Raw genomic sequence first — 19777 nt, forward strand, 5'->3', positions numbered from 1 at the left:
TGGAAAATGACCAGCTAAAACCAGCTTAACCACCTTGCCAGGCTGGAAGCCCAGCCAAAACCAGCTATGTCCAGCTTAAACCAGGCTGGTCAAGCTGGATTTAGCTGGATTTAGCTGGTCATTTTCCAGCCTGACCAGCTAAGACCAGGCTGGAAATGGCTGGAAACCAGCCTGGAAATGGCCAAACCCCTCTCTAGAACCAGGCTGGTAAACCAGCTAAAACCAGCCAACCAGCCTAGGCTGGTTTAAGCTGGATTTTTCAGCAGGGAACAAAGCACCAAATATTTTTTAACTCAACTAATGGGTTAAATAAATAACCCAACGTATTTTAGAGTATATATAAATAAACTAAAAAACACACCAAAACTTTAGCTAAAATGAAAATCGGAAGATTGTTTTTTCTGATTTCTCACCCTCTGTTGCGAACAATATCCTGAACGCACTGATCTTTGTGGTATCTCACAAACTGAGTGCAGGTCAGTCGAATTTCCTCAGGAACAGCCGAAGACTCAAGGTTTTCCTCCTGACTGAAACCACACAGAGCCGCCAGCCTACAGACACACAACACAGCTGCCGAGACGATCCAAAACTGTCACCTTCAAAGTCTACATTTATAACTGATTTACCTCTTTCTGAATGGAAGAATAATAAGGTGCTCATCCAACCCAAAAATACCAAAGGAAACAAAGCCCTGATGGAGAAAAAGTATTAGAATTGTTTTAAACTTTTTTACAGTAGCTCTTCATATGCATCTGCAAAGAGACTCGTGAGACGGTGTTCACCTGTCCATAATTGGCTACAGCACAGAAAAACTGCAGCTCGAGGTAAAGTCGTCCTGGATCAGCACTGAACAACCACCACAGGCAGCTGGACAGGTTCTGAAACGAACAAATAAGCAGGCCCAAATGCAAAAGAGATCAGCAAATCAACATCTGCGTGTGCATTTCTATCTGTGGGGTGGACATACAGCAAGCATGCTGACGATGAGCAGCAGACAGAGGAGCACATGTCGAGCAATTTGCCTCTCCTCCTGCACACGCGAAGAGCTTGATGCCTCACTCAGGACAATCCCTACAACAAAAACACACTCTCTTATGTTCAATTAAACAAAACTTAATATCCTGGTAAAGAGAATTCAGAGAATTGCGAATTTTCAAAACACATTCTAATGTTGGAAATATTTCACGGAAACATCACAAAGACTCTGAAGTATGTAGTACTGAGTTGTGGAGTTAAACAGTTACTCACCAATTCTGTGTTGAGGATATATAGGGCTCTATTTTAGCCATCTAGGTGGCGCAAAAGCATTAAGGGTGTGTCTGAATCTACTTTTGCTATTTTAAGGACAGAAAAATATGGTTTGCGCCACAGCACATGGTCTAACAGAGTTGTGCTTATTCTTTTAATGAGTTATAGGTGTGTTTTGAGAATAAACCAATCAGAGTCTCATCTCCCATTCCCTTTTGGCCCGTTTCCACTGAGTGGTATGATACGGTACGGTTCGGTTTGGTACTCTTTAATGGCTGTTTCCACTGTCAAAAGGCGTACCGAACCACTTTTTAGGCACCCTTTCGAAAGGGTACCAAACACGAGAAAGGGTACCAAAGGCGGAGATAGACGCGCAGCTGAATGCTATTGGTTTACAGAGATCCGTCATTCGTTTACGCAACAAGCCAGAATGAAAACAAAAAACCCGCCATGTTTGAAATACACAGCGAGAGATTTTAGTGGAATTATATATACATATAATAACGAGCCATGGTCGATCCGTACTCAAACAAACCTTGTCGTCGTCTTGACAAACAGCCACAAAGCCATTGAGTAGAGCAGAATCTACCCTGTGCCTCGTAGTTTTTTACGAGGCAGTCTAAAGCACGAGTAGTTTCGCTTTCTTGCTTGTGTTCGCCGCGCGTCTATATCTGAAATAACAAACTTCTTGAGCTGAGGATAATAACCTGCGCTTGATTATTAACGTGCTTTTAAAATTTATTGTATTGTATATATTGCAATATTGTTTATTGTAGACATTTCCTTGAGCGATAATGACGTCGACTAAAACTTTCTGTCATACACCATGCCAAAAGAGGACCCTTGGTAGTGGAAACGCAAGCCTAATAAAGGTGACCCGCACCGACCCGAACCGTACCGTACCGTTTTAATAAAACATTTATACTTATAATATTATACAAAAGCAAGTTGTCATGAATAAACAGAAAAAAAGCCCTCCGAGATGAAGAAGGCATGAAGGCAGTGGTTTTTATGTTAATGTAGAAAGTAATATTTTTTGTAATATTTTAATCCTTTAATTCTTTTTCATTTGTAAAGATATTTGCATATTGCTGTACATCCTGTGTGTATTAAGCAATGTGTACAAGAGGCGCATAACTAACGTACTCTGCTCTGGACTTTAGACCTGCTTTCAGCTGGTCTGTTGTGCAGTCTGTTTTAGTTCCTCAAAATAGCAAAGCACCAACAATGCGCCTTAACACCCCTTTACTCGACCGGAACACCCATGAGTCCAGAAAGTGATGCAAATGGACTTGCTATTTAAACAACGTGGCGCAAAACGGGAAAATTAGGCTTGCGCTGGTCTGAAAATAGCAACAGATTTTTGCGCCTTATTGCACCGGGTGTATGATAGGGCGCTTAGAACGCAATGGAGCCACCAAGCATGGTCTTGTTCCTAACATTTTAATAATTACTGCGTATTAGGCCATGTCGACATGTACATGGGTATTTTTAGCCACATGAAAATGCATGATGCATGTTAAGGGTACGCGAACCAAAAGATAATGACAATTTTATGATGAGTTCACACCAACCATGGAATTAAGTATATTTTGCGAATAAATTGCATACAAGTCAATGCAAACACGAGAACAAAGACGGATTACCGTTCTGTGATCGAACAATGCAGAATACGTAAATAGGTATGGGATGATAACCGCTTTCAAGGTGCACTGCAGTTTGGAAATGTCAAGGTTTTAAAACCGCCAAAATTTTCTGTTATACCATTTCTAAGGAATTTGTAAGTGTTTTTTTTTTACATGTTTTTTAAATTATTTTATTTAGTTTTTTAGGCATCAGTATCTCCAGCAGAAAAGGACACTCCACATCAAAAGCTACTGATTCAGCAAACATTTAAGAAATAAATCACATATAAACCAACATCCTATGTGCATCCTATGTGCTATGCACCTGAACAGTGCAGTGACTTACTTACTTACTTTATATCCAAAATAGAGAAAGATATCCAAAAATGCCTTTTCAAGTTGTGAAGAAATCTGTTTTATAAACTAGCAGGTCCATGATTTAATATAATTATTTAGCCTGACATGTTTATTGTTCCAAAATATTTAAAATGTTTCTTAAAATAAAATATCTTGTGTTCAATAGGAACAAAAAGTTGTTTTTTTTTACCCAGAAGAACATATTTCAGATCAGTAATCGCAATACTGTCATACCATGAAATGACTGCCTCCAGGGTTTTCATACCGCCAGAATCTTATACCAGCACGTGCCTATACACGAACATTACCGCTAACATGCAGAATTTGCTTCATTCATATCTTTCACATTTGGTGTGAACCCAGTCGCCTAGGCTAATCATGAAGGAGAAAACAGCGCACATGCTGATGTCATGAGGCGAAAACTCTGGTTGTGGTGTCCGCACATCCACACTTTACTTTTAGGAAATCTTCACCCTTGCCAGATTTTACAGAAAGTTCAGGTTTCAGTCACCTGGAAAAACAGTGAAACCGTGTAGAAAAAAGTGCAGTTTTGAAAATAACCACGTCTGTTTGGATGCCTAATCTGCCAAAATGCATCTACAAACACATAGGAGTTGTATCACTTTCTCTATTTTTATAGTGGAACAATAGTTTGCACTCTTGTGGTGTCTGCTGTTGCTAAACAACCACAAGCCACTCACCCTGAAGAAGAGAAAGTTTTACCTCACTGCAGCCGTCATGCGCATTGTTGTCTATTTGAGCACGCTCAACCATGTATTGCAGTTTAAAGTGAATTAAGCTAACGTTACTAGAGGTTAACATTAGCATTCATTCAGGAGCTTTCCCGTGAGTGGGTGTGGTTTCAGTGCTGCCAGCTGACACAGTATTTGAGAGAAGAAGCTTATCTACTTTTAAAAGAGTTTGATCACTTATTTTAGCTACATCCATCTTTTTTATTCAAGAATTTAATAGAATTTCATTTTTATTATCAGTCAAATTTGTCTGGGTAGTTAGTAATACACACTTAATAACACACAATGACAAACTCAGAACACATATTTTAATATCACCCTGACTTTGGAGGGTTCACCCAAAAACTTTAATTCTGTTTACTTTTATTTCACTTGTTCTTCTGTTCCACAAAAATAAATTATTTTGTAGAATGCTGGAAACAGGAAGCTATTGACCTCCATTGTGGATGCCAATGGTTACCAGTTTCCAAAATTATTCAAAACATCTTTTGTGTTCAACAGAAAAATCCATTCATAAAGGTTTGGAACCACTTTAGGATGAGCAAATGGTGAGTAAATTTCCATTTTTGGGTGAACTATCCCTTTAATGACTTAAAAAAAACCTTTCACCTGCTGAAGGCACTGGGGAGTCATTCAGATGTCCGGCTATCATGTCTGGCATGGGCTCACTGCAACAAACATCTGTCAGCAACAAAGCAGAAAGCCATCTTCATGTAAGTTAATAGGATTGGTTACACGTTTGTAATGATTTTAAGCAACTGCAGTAAACACTCAGCAAAATAACTGACTAATGAACTGGCACATGGTTCATCTTTAGGCACATTAAAGACAAAAGACACGTGAACAACATTAAAAACGTAATTTTTAAACTGTATTTTGTACTTCATACAGGGTCAAGCAGGTTTGGAATGACACAAGGTAAAGTAAATTGATTAACTTTTATTTTTGGGTAAATAATTCCATAGTTACAGTACCTGCTTTGCTACTGCTCGTTGTTTCCCAAAGCTGAATATATGCACAAATTCTATTGCAAGCAGCTTTAACATTTAATCTAAAAACACAGTCGTATCTATTTTCATTCTACTAGTACTTAATTATTTTTAGCAATTAGTATCTTTTTCAATAAAATCTATCACTTACTAATTAGCAACTACTGTAATGCTTATTCTTTAGATAACAATACCTTGATAAAATACTAGTACTTATTAATTAGGCACGTGTACCTATTAGACAGATACTAGTACTTATTCAGAATATGCTAGTCTACATTTACTACAATAGATACTAGCGCAGACTGTTCTTGTAAGATTCTCTTTTATTTCACTAATAGGTTTTTTATTGATCTCAACTATGGCCATTCTGTCTCTCTATACCACCACCAGTGTGCAGCATCCACTTGGATGATGCGACAACAGCCACAGGACAACTGTTGGAACTCACTGCAAAGGATGTTGCAGAACTCAAAACCAGTTCGAATCAGGTTTGAAAAGCGGGCACCACACATTATCTCAGTCATTTAGACCTGGCTCAAGGGCGTATACCATCATGATAACAGAGAGCCAATTGATTTGACTATCTTCACCAATACATTGTGCGCAGGTGTTCAAGAGACCCTTAAACAAATGTGGTAAATGAATTAATCACTTAACAATGGTGCCTTACAAGTTTTCAGCAGGAAACTTAACTAACTGCCTCTCGAGACTCTTGTTCATGACTCCCCGGTACATGTCAATTAAACTTCACTTGAAGTGTTACAACTAAGGCAGATGCATCTTTGAATAATATGCTTTAGTTTTCCTCGTATACTATGTTTATTGCAACCATTGTCACCAACCAAGTTAATCAATGTGTTTTTAACCATCATAGCAGATGAAACCTTGTGTATGTGTCTGAAATGTATGATGTCTGGTACTAAATGAAAGCTAGTGACATTTGCAATACATTGGTGTAAATGAAGAACTAGTAGTACAAACAGTATTCATCTTGTAACATTTGATATAAGACAGTTACAAACTTACAAGAGATTTCACCACATGAAATTAACAAGCAGTCTGTTAATAACTGATCCTGAGTACGATGGTACAGGGCGTGGCCCCACCCTCCATGGCAACCGCTCATTGGAAGACAGTGCCATGGGGATGGACCAAACCATGTCACTTAAAAACGCATTGCAGCAGTAAAACGTTGCTTTTGTGCATTAGCTTGCTCAGACTAGCTGTGCTCTCTGCCACCTTTTACCCTGCTTGAACAGCGTGCCGCCACTCAATTGGGTCACCATGAAGTTTTCAAGCAACCTCTTAAGGTTTCGGGACCGCACGAACTTCCGCAAACCGACTCTCAGCAGTCCGTCACTCATGAGCGAGTGAATCCCAAAGACGTCACCGAAGCGAGTCACCAACCAATCAGGAAAACTTGACCTCAGCAAAAGCGCAAGTAACACAAACAAATGTTTTCTCTTGCTGATCTGGTGCAGATTGACCTTAAGCAGTTGAAGATAAGCCAAATGTCTGCTTTTGTGGTTTCTCAGGTGTGATTCTAAGATCTAGTTAGAAGTACTAGAATTAATTTGTGACAGTTGTCAAATCATTTGGACAAATGGTAGATAAAGTGTGAATCTTTTAAACTGATTCAGTCTGACTCAATTCAGTCAAATCAAGTGATTCGAATCTTCAAGATCCGATTCCTCGAAATTAGCTTCTAAATCCCTGATCGATCTTTTAACGTAGGTTGATCCCCTACACAACGGCGCCAGTGTGCTCACCACACACCAGCTATTGATGGAGTGGAGAGACAGTGATGAGAGCCAATTTGGTGGATGGGGATGATTGGGAGGCCATGATGGGTAAGGGCAGATGAAGGGAATTTGGCAAAAATACCGGGATTACACCCCTACTCTTTACAAGAAGTGTCATAGGATTTTTAATGACAACAGAGAGTCAGGACCTCGCTTTAACGTCTCATAGGAAAGAGGGCGCTCACTGACAATATAGCGTCCCCTTCACTTTACTGGGGCATTAGGACTCACACAGACCACAGGTTAAGTGCCCCCTGCTGGTCTCACTAACACCACTTCTGACAGCCACCGAGTTTTGCCATGTGGTCTCACATCCAGGTACAGACCAGGCTCAGCCCTGCTAATGAGTGAGTAACCGGTCTTGGGCTGCAGGGTGATATGGCTGTGGCAAGTGCCTAATGAATGGCTAATGGCTAATGAACAAGTACTAGAACTTATTGAAGTATCAAAAAAATGTGCACTATTGACATGAAAATAGATACCGGTGCATTTTATAAATTAAATGTTGATACAGGTTACCATACATATATGTATATGTTCAATCTACCTGTGCTTGTTTGTGTTTGATCCACATCAGATGAGTTCTGGTTCTCTGTCTGGAGGTGTCTGGAATTTTCTGATGCACCTGTGATGGAGTTTTGATCTAGGGCCTGATAGCTCTGCTCCTCCTGAGCCCCCCGACTTAAACCCATTAGAGACAGACCACCCAGCACAATACTGCAGCCCAAAACGACCACGGTGGAAACAATCTGAATGGGCGAGGTAAACAGAGGTAGAGTTAAATGTAAATTCATTATTTATGAACTGGCAAATGACTGTTACAACATACCTGCCCACTGCCATAATAGAAGGCGGGGTCTAAGCTGTCACTCATTCTTTGACCAATCATGAGCAGCCCACCCACGGTCAGAAAAGGAATTCTAAATTGGTCACACAAATGATTAAAACACAAAGGATTGCAGTAAAATTCTGCATCGATTTCAAAGCGTAAACTTCTTTAAACACAATATTAGATTCGTTTTGAAAGAATAAATACACAGACATACAGTACCTGACAAATGTCTTGTTGCCTATTCAAGTTTTAGGAACAACAAATAATAACTTGACTTCTAGATGATCATTTGGTATAAGAAGTGGCTTTTATCAAAGGCAAAGGCATTTAGATTACGCTTATTTTACCAAAACAAAATTTGATCATGCCTTGATTTTAAATTATTCAATTAGGACAGTAGGGTTCGACTTTGCTTAGACAGAAGTCTTGTCACTTAACAGAAATAATTTCCAGTATGGAATATAAAGTCATGGTGCAGTGGAAAAAAAATTAATATTGTGTATGACTTTCATGAGCTTGGAGGACTGCATCCACACATCTCTGCAATGACTCAAATAACTTATTGATAAAGTCATCTGGAATGTCAAAGAAAGCGTTCTTGCAGGACTCCCAGAGTTTATCAAGATTCTTTGGATTCATCTTCAATGCCTCCTCCTTCATCTTACCCCAGACAGGCTCAATAATGTTCATGTCTGGAGAATGGGCTGGCCAATCCTTGAGCACCTTGACCTCCTTTGCTTTCAGGAACTGTGATGTGGAGGCTGAAGTATGAGAAGGAGCGCTATCCTGCTGAAGAATTTGCCCTCTCCGGTAGTTTGTAATGTAATGGGCAGCACAAATGTCTTGATATCTCAGGCTGTTGATGTTGCCATCCACTCTGCAGATCTCTCGCACGCCCCCATACTGAATGTAACCCCAAACCATGATTTTTCCATTACCATACTTGACTGATTTCTGTGAGAATCTTGGGTCCATGCGGGTTCCAATAGGTCTTCTGCAGTGTTTTTGATGATTGGGATGCAGTTAAACAGATGATTCATCTGAAAAATCTACCTTCTGCCACTTTTCCAAATGATCAACTAGAAGTCAAGTTATTATTTGTTGCTCTGAGATTGAGATTGACGACAAGCCTTTTGTCAGGTAGTGTATTTACAACCACATTATATACACACTCACCCCCATCCAAAGATGATGAACAGGATGGGTTTCACTTTCAAGTTTTCATTTCTGCCCAGTAAAGTAAGCGAGAACGCCAAAAGACCTACAACACAATATCTACACAACTGCTAAACATCTCTACAACTCCACAACATAAACAAGGTGTCTAAAATCACACACTGAAAACGACATAATCACATTATAATGATATTATGATGATTTGTTACCTGTCCACATGTAGGTACTGTAGAGAGACCCGTAAAGTAGTGTAAAGGTGAGAATTTGGCCAAACACGCTGCCCTGCTTTAGGACAAACTTCCAAAAGAGCATCGACATACAAGCTAGGAGCTGCAGAACAGACAAAAATAAAGATCACATTTCAGTTTGATAATTTTTAAAGAGATAGGGATTTTTTTTAAAAGAAAAAAAATCCTTAAGGGGGCTAATAATTATGACCTTAAAATATTTTATTCTAGCTGAAATAAAACAAATAAGACTGTCTTCAGAAGAAAAAATATTATCGGAAATACTGTGAAAAATTCATGGCTCTGTTAAACATCATTTAGGAAATATTTGAAAAAGAAAAATAATAATTTAGACTTCACCTCTAAATAGAGAAAAGCATAGAATATGTGCAAGATGATGTACCTGTGCTAAAAACAGATTTGTGGCAAACATTTGTGGTGGCCTCCGAAACTTCTTACTGAGTAGCATGACGGCAAGGGTCCAAACCTACAACACACACAAATATAAACACACACCCTCAAACATTAATTAATCCAGATTCTGTAACCCTTCGTTTTCTGGATCAGACATTACATCTCTTTTTAATTTAAACCCTTTGATTTCTAAGCCTCTTAACATTCTTAACATATGTATGTTGGTTTACGCATTAAACCACATCATTCAACACTTGGTCATGCCCTCTCAAATGTGTACAACATTCTGAATTTAATAGAGTAGAATAGAACAGAACAGAATAGAATAGACAAAAGTGAACAGAACCTAGTAGAATAGACAGACATAAACCAAGTAGAATAATCAGACATAAACCATTTTTTGGAAGAGAGGAAAATTATAGAACAAACAGGATAGTACAGAATGAGACATTAACAAAAGGAAACAGAAAGGAACCATGTCATAATAGAATAGAATAGAATAGAATAGAATAGAATAGAATAGAATAGAATAGAATAGAATAGAATAGAATAGAATAGACCCTTTTCACATTTCGGGGTTTCTCAGCAGTGGAAGTCATCACAGTAGGGTAAAGTTATACGATCAATTGCAAATTCCACTGTGTTGAAAAACTCCACAATAGTGTTTTTACAAACTTTAGCTTATATACATTTATATAATATGTTTATAAATGTACATTTAAAAAAACAATCAAAATTTTAAAAACTTTAAGGAGGAATGTTACAACCCTATGTTTGTCTTGTCTCATCTGTTTTTTCTGTTTTGCTCAGAACACATCTAATTGGCCACTTCCAGCTTGCTTGTTCCTGATTGGCCTACAGTGATTTAAAAAGCCATGACACTACTTCATTGGCAGCCATCTTGTTCTTGGTCACTTGCTTTGTGTTTGTTGAAACTTTTGTATGTGGTATAGGCCAGAGTTTTTGAATGTGTTAAGTCTGAATATTGAGATTTGTGAGTACTTTTTGTTTTGTGTGACTACTGAGATTCTATTGAGATTTGTGAGTACTTTTTGTTTTAGTGTTTGTTTTGTTTATGATACTTTGTTCCACTGGCTTGTTTGACCTTTGTTCCCTGCTGACATTGATTTTTGGATTGTCCTTTAAATATGGTTGCCTGTTTTGTAAATAGTTTGTAAATAGTATATATATTGGGATAGTAAGGAGTTTGACCCCATTTTCTTTGTTAAACCTTTTTGACCTCTGTTTTTTGTGTTAGGTAGTTAGGGTAGTGAATTGTACTTTCTTTTCTTTTCTTTTTGATCAGGTAAGTTAGAGATTTAACATAAAGGAATTTTTGTTTGTTATTTTGGCCTTGTCAGCTCCCGATTTCAAACCCCAATAAATCTTTGACTTCATTTTCGTTGTCTTGTCTTTCATGTTGTGCACCATCCCTAGACGGTGCGTAACAGGAAGAAAAATTATTCAGATTTTTTTGCGAGATTGATATACTTCTGTGACACGGTGTTGCAGAGCTTAGCACTGTCGCCTCACAGCAAGAAGGTCGCTGGTTCGAGTCCCGGCTGGGTCAATTGGCATTTTCTGTGTGGAGTTTGCATGTTCTCCTCGTGTTGGTGTGGGTTTCCCCCACAGTCTGGGGAAAGACATGCGCTATAGTTAAATTGAGTAAACTAAATTGACAGTAGTGTATGAGTGTGTGAATATAAGAGTGTATGGATGTTTCCCAGTACTAGGGTGGCAGCTGGAAGGGCATCCGCTGTGTAAAACATATGCTGGATAAGTTGGCGGTTCATTTCGCTGTGGCAACCGCGAACAGAACAAAGATAGAACAGAACAAAATAGAATAGAATAGAATAGCATAAAATAGAATAGAACAGAATAGCATAGAATAGAATAGAACAGAACAGAACAAAATAGAATAGAACAGAATAGCATAGAATAGAACAGAACAGAACAAAACAGAATAGAAAAGAACAGAACAAAATGGAATAGAACAGAACAGAATAGCATAGAACAGAATAGAATAGAACAGTCAGAACAAAATAGAATAGAATAGAATAGAACAGAATAGAATATAATAGAATAGAACAGACCAAAATAGAATAGAATAGAAAATAACAAAATAAAATAGAATAGAACAGACCAGAATAGAATAGAACAGAATATAACAGAACATAACAAAATAGAATAGAACAGAACAAAATAGAATAGAGCAGAACAGACCAGAATAGAATAGAACAGAATATAACAGAACATAACAAAATAGAATAGAATATAACAGAACAAAATAGAATAGAATAGCATAGAATAAAACAGAACAAACTAGAATAGAACAGAACAGAATAGCATAGAATAGAATAGAACAAAATAGAATAGAACAGGACAAAATAGAATAAAATAGCATAGAATAGAACAGAACAAAATAGAATAGAATAGAATAGAACAGAATAAAATAGAATAGACTAGCATAGCATAAAATAAACAGAACAGAACAAAATAGAATAGAACAAAACAAAATAGAATAGAATAGAACACAATAGAACATAATAGAATAGAATAGAATAGAATAGAATAGAACAGATTAAAATAGAATAGACTAGAATAGCATAAAATAGAACAGAACAGAACAAAATAGAATAGAATAGAGCAAAATAGAACAAATGGGAACAAAATAGAACAGAACAAATAGAATAGAACAGAACAAAATAGAATAGAACAGAATAGAATAGAACATAATAGAATAGAACATAATAGAATAGAATAAAATAGAATAGAACAGAATAAAATAGAATAGACTAGAATAGCATAAAATAGAACAGAACAAAATAGAATAGAGCAAAATAGAAGAAATGGGAACAAAATAGAATAGAACAGAACAAAATAGAATAGAGCAAAATAGAAGAAATGGGAACAAAATAGAATAGAACAGAACAAAATAGAATAGAACAGAACAAAATAGAATAGAACAGAATAGAATAGAACATAATAGAATAGAATAGAATAGAACAGAATAAAATAGAATAGACTAGAATAGCATAAAATAGAACAGAACAGAACAAAATAGAATAGAACAGAACAAAATAGAATAGAATAGAATAAAACAGGACAAAATAGAATAGAGCAAAATAGAACAAATGGGAACAAAATAGAATAGAACAGAACAAAATAGAATAGAACAGAATAGAATAGAACATAATAGAATAGAATAGAACAGAATAAAATAGAATAGACTAGAATAGCATAAAATAGAACAGAACAGAACAAAATAGAATAGAATAGAATAAAACAGAACAAAATAGAATAGAGCAAAATAGAACAAATGGGAATAGAATAGAATAGAATAGAATAGAATAGAATAGAATAGAATAGAATAGAATAGAATAGAATAGAAAAAACACATTAAATGATTAAAACCTTTGGAATATATTAGTGCTGGGAAAAGATTCATTGTGATTAATCGCATCCAAATAAAAGTTTTCTTTTGACATAATATATATATATATGTGTGTGTGTGTGTGTGTTTATTATATATATTATTATGTATATGTGATAGAAACAAAACCATACAAAACAATTCTGTCACATGTCTGCATTTGTATATACATAATAAATATACATCGAACACACACATTTATTATGTCAAAACAAACCTTTATTTGAGATGCGATTCACTTTTATCCAGCACTAGAAAATAAAAACATAATCAGAAAAAATGAGAAACATAATAAAATAAATTATACTAGAATACATCAAGGAATATACAGAAGAAACATAAGCAAGGTAGAGAATAGACAAAAAGAACATATATATAATATGGAATATTATATATATAGAATAGAGTAGAATAGAATAGAATAGAATAGAATAGAATAGAATAGAGCAGAATAGAATAGAGTAGAATAGGACAGAGTAGAATAGAATAGAGTAGAGTAGAATAGATTAGAGTAGAGTAGAATAGAGTAGAGTAGAGTAGAATAGAGTAGAATAGAGTAGAATAGAGTAGAGTAGAATAGAGTAGAGTAGAATAGAGTAGAGTAGATTAGAGTAGAGTAGAATAGAATAGAATAGAGTAGAATAGAATAGAGTAGAATAGAGTAGAGTAGAATAGAATAGAGTAGAGTAGAATAGAATAGAGTAGAGTAGAATAGAGTAGAATAGAATAGAGTAGAATAGAGTAGAGTAGAATAGATTAGAGTAAAGTAGAATAGAATAGAGTAGAATAGAGTAGAGTAGAATAGAGTAGAATAGAATAGAGTAGAGTAGAATAGATTAGAGTAGAATAGAGTAGAATAGAATAGAGTAGAATAGAGTAGAGTAGAATAGAGTAGAATAGAATAGAGTAGAATAGAGTAGAGTAGAATAGAATAGAGTAGAATAGAATAGAGTAGAATAGACGTCAATAATGAACAAGAATAAAGAATAACGCCAAGAATAAACAAGTCAAGTAGAATAGAATCTGGCATGAACTAGAAGAGAGGAGATACAGCTTTAAAAAATAAAACAAAACTTAATTCAACAAACCAGAATAGTCCAGAAACAGAACTGCAACAGAATAGAGAAGAGAGAAACATACATGCACACTCACCAGTGCTATCAGACAGACAATGCTGATGTTAAAGCTGACGTCCTGTAGCTCCTTCACCAGGAATGAGGCCTCCATCCATGGAATGGTCAAAAGCCATGCTGACACATACATGATGGGTGCCGACAGGAACGTGCTGATGACCATACCAGAGGTCACCTGGTATATACACACACACATTGATTTATGTCAGATGAATGTTTCAAAGTTTTCACTTACTGGAGTGATTCATTCATTACTTACCACATCCAGCTCCATGTTGTACTGTGCAGCATAGATGGCCACACTGGGAGCGGTGGGGAAAACTCCATAAAGGAAAGCATAATCAGATAAGCTGGAGTGATTGGCTGAGCTGGAGTTACCAGCATCCAACAGCTCCACCATGTCTCTGCACATCAGAGGCATAACCAGTCTGTAAAACACAAATATGCCATCAGAGATTTGTCTATATTGCATGCAAGAGTGTAAAAAAATATTTATTTAATATTTATGATTTTGGAATTGAGTTTAAAAGGTACATTCATTTGCATTACACAGATTAAACTGACATAAATGAACGTGAATATTTGCTAATAAAAACATGTAAAGTCAGTGAAAAATATGAGATAAATGTAATTAGTCACTAATAAACCAAATTTGTCTTAATGGGATAGTTCATCTAAAAATGCACATTTACTCACGTACATTCATTTGCATTACACAGATTAAACAGAAATAAATAAACTTAAATATTTGCTAATAAAAAATTTAAAATGTATAGTAAGAAAAATTTTAAATATGAGATTTATGGAATAGTTACTAATGAACAGCATTTGTCTTGCTCAAATAATAAGGATAGTTCACCCAAAAATGCACATTTACTCTCCGTTTACTCAGCCTCAAGTGGTTTTATGAGTTTCTTTTTCTGGTAAACATGAAAGAAAATATTTCAAAGATTCTCCAAATATGTTCCTTATTATGTTTAACAGAAGAAAGAAACTCAAGCAGTTTTAAACAAGTAGTAGATGATGGAATTGAAAAGCTGACAGAATTTTCATTTTTGGGTGAATTACCCTTTAAATTGGATGTTAAACATTCAAATGATTTATCTTGCCTGTTCCACAGCTAACCGTTTTACAACCATGTTCACATTTTTAATTAATTGATGTCATGACCAATTTAAAATGACTCATTTGAATCATTTATGCAGATTCTTGTGAGGACTTTAATAAGCACATTTTAAAATATGATTATTTAAATGGTATTCATATTTACACTTTCAGATGCGTTACTTTTTTTTTGTTTAATAAATTTGTTTTAAATTCTTCTTAATTTCTGTTTGGATTTCAATTATATTTATTTGAGTTTAGGTTTTAGTCATTTGAGTATTTCCTTGTTCATAAACAAATTAAACTAAGTTTTCATTTAAAAAAGTATTATTATTGCAGTAAACAGATTGAAGCCGGCAATGTTTTTTAATAGTTTGCTGATATAAGCACACTCTCAAATAACTCAGATGTATTAAAAACCTGAAATAACGGATCAGATAAGAGACAACACAACGGGGAAAATAAGTATTGAACACAATTTTTCTCAGAAAACATATTGTGTGCTGTTGATTTGAAATTTTCACCGGGTGTTAATAATAACCAAAGAAATCCATATATGCAAAGAAAACTAAACTAATTAGATTACAAATAAAGCTATGTGTAATAACATGGAACAGGGAAAAAGTATTACATATACAGTTAAAGTCAGAATTATTAGCGCTCTTTGAATTTTTTTTCTTTTTTAAATATTTCTCAAAATACGTTTAACAGTGCAAGGAAATTTTCACAGTATGTCTGATAATATTTTTTCTTCTGGAAAAAGCCTTATTTGTTCAGCTAGAATAAAAGCAGTTTTAATTTTTTTTTTTAGATAGGACAGTATTTAGACAGGAAGCGAAGTTGGAGAGAGACAGGGAAGGGGGGGGGGGGGGGGTGGGGGTTGGTAGAGAAATGTCCTCGAGCTGGGATTCGAACTCGGGATACCCTGACGTGCTACTGCACCACATGTCGATGCGCTAACCACTAGGCTATTGCGCCGACATAAATTTTTTACAAACTATTTCAAGGTCAAAATTATTAGCCCCTTTAAGCTAGATTTTTTTCATTAGTCTACAGAACAAACCATCGTTATACAATGACTTGCCTAATTACCCTAACCTGCCTAGTTAACCTAATTAACCTACTTAAGCCTTTAAATGTCATGCCTTTAAGCTGTATAGAAGTGTCTTGAAGAATATCTAGTCAAATATTATTTACTGTCATCATGGCAAAGATAAAATAAAATAGTTATTAGAAATGAGTTATTAAAACTATTATGTTTAAAAATGTGCTGAAAAAAAAATCTTCTCTCCGTTAAACAGAAATTGGGGAAAAAAATAAACGGGGCAAATAATTCAGGAAGGCTAATAATTCTGACTTTAACTGTACATATTACAAGTAACACATAAAGAAAGGGAGGTGTAGAAAGGCAGTGAAAGCCCAGACAGCAGCCGAAATTTCTCAGTAGTTCTTCAGCAACCTTCTGCCCTTCGTCATTGTTAATGAATATTAGCTGTTTCAGTCCAACATCACTATCAGGAAGATGAAGATGAAACCAGAGTGGACATTTCAGCAAGACAATGATCCAAAACACAGCAAAGAAAACACTCAAATTACTTCAGAGAAAATAAAGCTGGGCTGCATGGTGGCCTCACAGCAAGAAGGTCGCTGGTTCGAACCTCGGCTGGGTCAGTTGGCGTTTCTGTGTGGAGTTTGCATGTTCTGTTGTGCAGTGTTTGTGTGGATTTCCTCCAGGTGCTCCGGTTTCCCCGACAAGTCCAAAAACATGTGGTATGGGTGAATTGGGTAGACTAAATTGTCCGTAGTGTATGTGTGTGAATGAGTGTGTGTGGATGTTTCCCAGTGATGAGATGCAGCTGAAATGGCATCCGCTGCATAAATCATATGCTGGATAAGTTGGTGGTTCATTCCGCTGTGGCAACTCCAGATTGATAAAGGGACTAAGCCGAAAAGAAAATGAATGAAAGTCAAGCTGTGGGATGGCCCAGTCAATCACCTGACTTGAATCCAATAGAAAATACAAATTAAAGATCAGACTTGAAAGAGGAGACCCACAGAACCATCGAGATTTTACACTCTGTTGAAGCCTGTGAAAATCTCACACCTGAGCAACTCATATGACTTCAATCTACATATGAGCGGCGTCTTTAAGCTGCCATCACCTAATAAAGCTTTTTATATAAATTATTAAATATGTTTCTGTAGTTCAGTACTTTTTCCTTGTGTCATTTTATTGTTATTACACAAAACTCATTTCTTGTTTAATTTTTATGTTTGTATTGTTTGGGTTTTTACCAAATTCTGTTTCTATTCCATGTAAACAGCTCCTTTAGAAATATAATTTTCTAAAAAAAAACATGTTCAATACTTATTTTCCCTACTGTCTATCCAAAATATGTGCTGTTGGTGTGCCTCCATAAACAGGGTTGAGAAAACACTGGCTTATGGAACCATAGATGTGTTTATTTGTATGTCTAAATGTATTGTTTGCTTTAACTAGCATGATCATAAGTACCTCCAAACATTGTGGAGTTCAAAACTACAGTCAATTAGTCAAACAGGTCAAATCATTAACAATGAAGCCATGACACTTCACAATTAGCCTTCTTTCACTCACAGTTTGGCAGTGATGAGCAGGATGAGGGAGACCCCAGTGGAACGCGTGAGTTTGCTCATCTGTCCCACCATGTTCAGGCCCAGATAAAAGAGAGCCGCCCCTCCAAAGGAGTCTGCCAGTCCATCAACAAACTCTCCCAGTAAAACAGGCACACGTCCACCAAACACAAAATGAGAGACAATTCCAACAATAACCATGAAGACTATTGGGTTCTTCAAGACCTGAAAACAGAGGAAAATGTATTTTAAAAAGGCAGATTTTAAGTGAACACTTCACTCTCTTTGAAAATAAGCTTATTTTACAAGTCTCCGAGAATTAAACAGTTGAGTTTTACCATTTTGATCTCTGGGTCTGATGGGAGCACTTTTAGCTTAGCTTAGCATAAATCATTGTATGTGATTAGACCATTAGCATCTCACTCAAAAATGACTGATATTTCAAAAAGTTTAGTACTTTTATCTATCAAGGGTTGCTGCAGCAGAATGAACCGGCAACTTATCCAGCATATGGTTTACGCAGCAAATGCCCTTTCAGCGATATCATCTTGCATTCACACACTCAATTTAGCTTATTTAATTCACTTAAAGCCCATGTCTTTGAACTGTGGGGGAAACTGGAACACTCGGAGGAAAGCATTCAATGTCCACAAACACATGCCAACGGTGTGGGTCATATGAAAACATTAGCGCCGATTTCATGGACGAAAACATAGACAATTGGGGAGGGGAGGGGGGGGTGGTTGGCGAGGAGTTGTGGGCGTAAGTGATGAGCGGGAGGCGGGGGTTTTGGTAACGTAAACAAAAGTGACGATCAGGAGGGGGGAGGCGTCTGTCGTGGACGTAAGTGGAGAAAAGGGGTGGGGGGGGCTGGGGGTTGTAAACTGGTGGGTCACTAATAATATCTCTGGGGGCTCCTACCTAAACACTGTGGGCCCTTAGAATCATCCTTACGGGCCATACTCAGGAGGGGGGAGGCGTCTGTCATGGACGTAAGTGACGAACGGGGGGAGGGGTGTTGCGGACGAAAGTGAAGAACAGGGGGGGGGGGGGGGGGGGGGGGGGGGGGTCTGGTGGGCTCCTAAACACTGTGGGCCCTTAGAATCATCTTTACTTCTCCTCCACACATCCCCAAATCCCCCACCCCCAGCTCAGCCGGGGCTCAAACCAGCGACTTTCTTGCCAGGAGAAACCAGGAGACAGTGCTAACCACTGAGCCACCATGCCGCCTGAAAATGAACAATATTTTCCTATTTACGCTAGACTCTTCTGTAGTTACATTGAGTACTAAGACAAATGGAAAATGAAAAGATGCTATTTTCTAGGTCGACATGAGTAGGAACTATACTTACATTCTGTCGTAATAATCAAGAAATTTGCCTCTGTATCATGACCTTAGCAGGCACAATGACATTACACAGATTCTAACTGGTGGTGCAAGTGTAGGGCTTGGTGCTGGGGACTATTTTCAGGTGCTGTGTAATATCATTTAACCTGCAACAGCAGTAAAGTTCATTAATTATAACGCTGGACTGAGAGTATAGTTCCTAGCCATATCAACCTAGAAAATAACAACTTTCCGTTTTCTGTCTATCTTAATACACAATGTAACAACACAAGAGTCAAGCTTCAAACAAGAAAATTATAAAAAAATCTTTGGTCATTTCTTAATGACATGCTAATGGTCTAATCCAGTGTTTCCCAACCCTGTTCCTGAAGGCACACCAACAGTACACATTTTCAACCTCTCCCTAATCAAACACACCTGAATCAACTCAGCAGAACATCAGAAGAGACTCCAACACCTGAAGTTAATGGGTCAGAAAAGGGAGACATCCAAAATATGTACTGTTGGTGTGCCTCCAGGAACAGGGTTGGGAAACACTGGTCTAATCCGATTCAATGATCTATGCTAAGCTACGCTAAAAGACCCAGAGATCGCCTGAACAATTAAAAAAATGGGAAAATCTGTGGAAATACAAAAGTCACAGAATTTAAAAAGAGGAGGGGGGTTTAGGCTTTCCGGATTTTCGCCTTTACTACTGGGCTACACACGTACAAATGTTTAC

General features: G+C 36.8%; 1 protein-coding gene across 3 annotated transcripts in view; it reads right to left on the reverse strand.

Annotated features, from left to right (window-relative positions):
* Window positions 1-19777, reverse strand: part of LOC130230518 (integral membrane protein GPR155-like) — a 35510-nt gene that overhangs the window by 2927 nt on the left and 12806 nt on the right. For 2 of the 3 annotated variants that reach the window (XM_056459577.1, XM_056459576.1), the window contains exons 4-16: window positions 17713-17933; window positions 14251-14419; window positions 14011-14166; window positions 9415-9498; window positions 8994-9114; window positions 8785-8869; window positions 7606-7696; window positions 7324-7525; window positions 4592-4663; window positions 968-1071; window positions 783-878; window positions 627-691; window positions 414-551 (exon numbers count right to left, since the gene is read on the reverse strand). In XM_056459577.1, coding sequence (XP_056315552.1) covers window positions 414-551; window positions 627-691; window positions 783-878; window positions 968-1071; window positions 4592-4663; window positions 7324-7525; window positions 7606-7696; window positions 8785-8869; window positions 8994-9114; window positions 9415-9498; window positions 14011-14166; window positions 14251-14419; window positions 17713-17933 — 1604 coding nt within the window. The remainder of the gene's footprint in view (window positions 1-413; window positions 552-626; window positions 692-782; window positions 879-967; window positions 1072-4591; window positions 4664-7323; window positions 7526-7605; window positions 7697-8784; window positions 8870-8993; window positions 9115-9414; window positions 9499-14010; window positions 14167-14250; window positions 14420-17712; window positions 17934-19777) is intronic. The other variant, XM_056459578.1, reaches the window with a different exon arrangement.

This window comes from Danio aesculapii, chromosome 6 (assembly GCF_903798145.1).
Source record: "Danio aesculapii chromosome 6, fDanAes4.1, whole genome shotgun sequence".
Classification (NCBI taxonomy): Eukaryota; Metazoa; Chordata; class Actinopteri; order Cypriniformes; family Danionidae; genus Danio; species Danio aesculapii.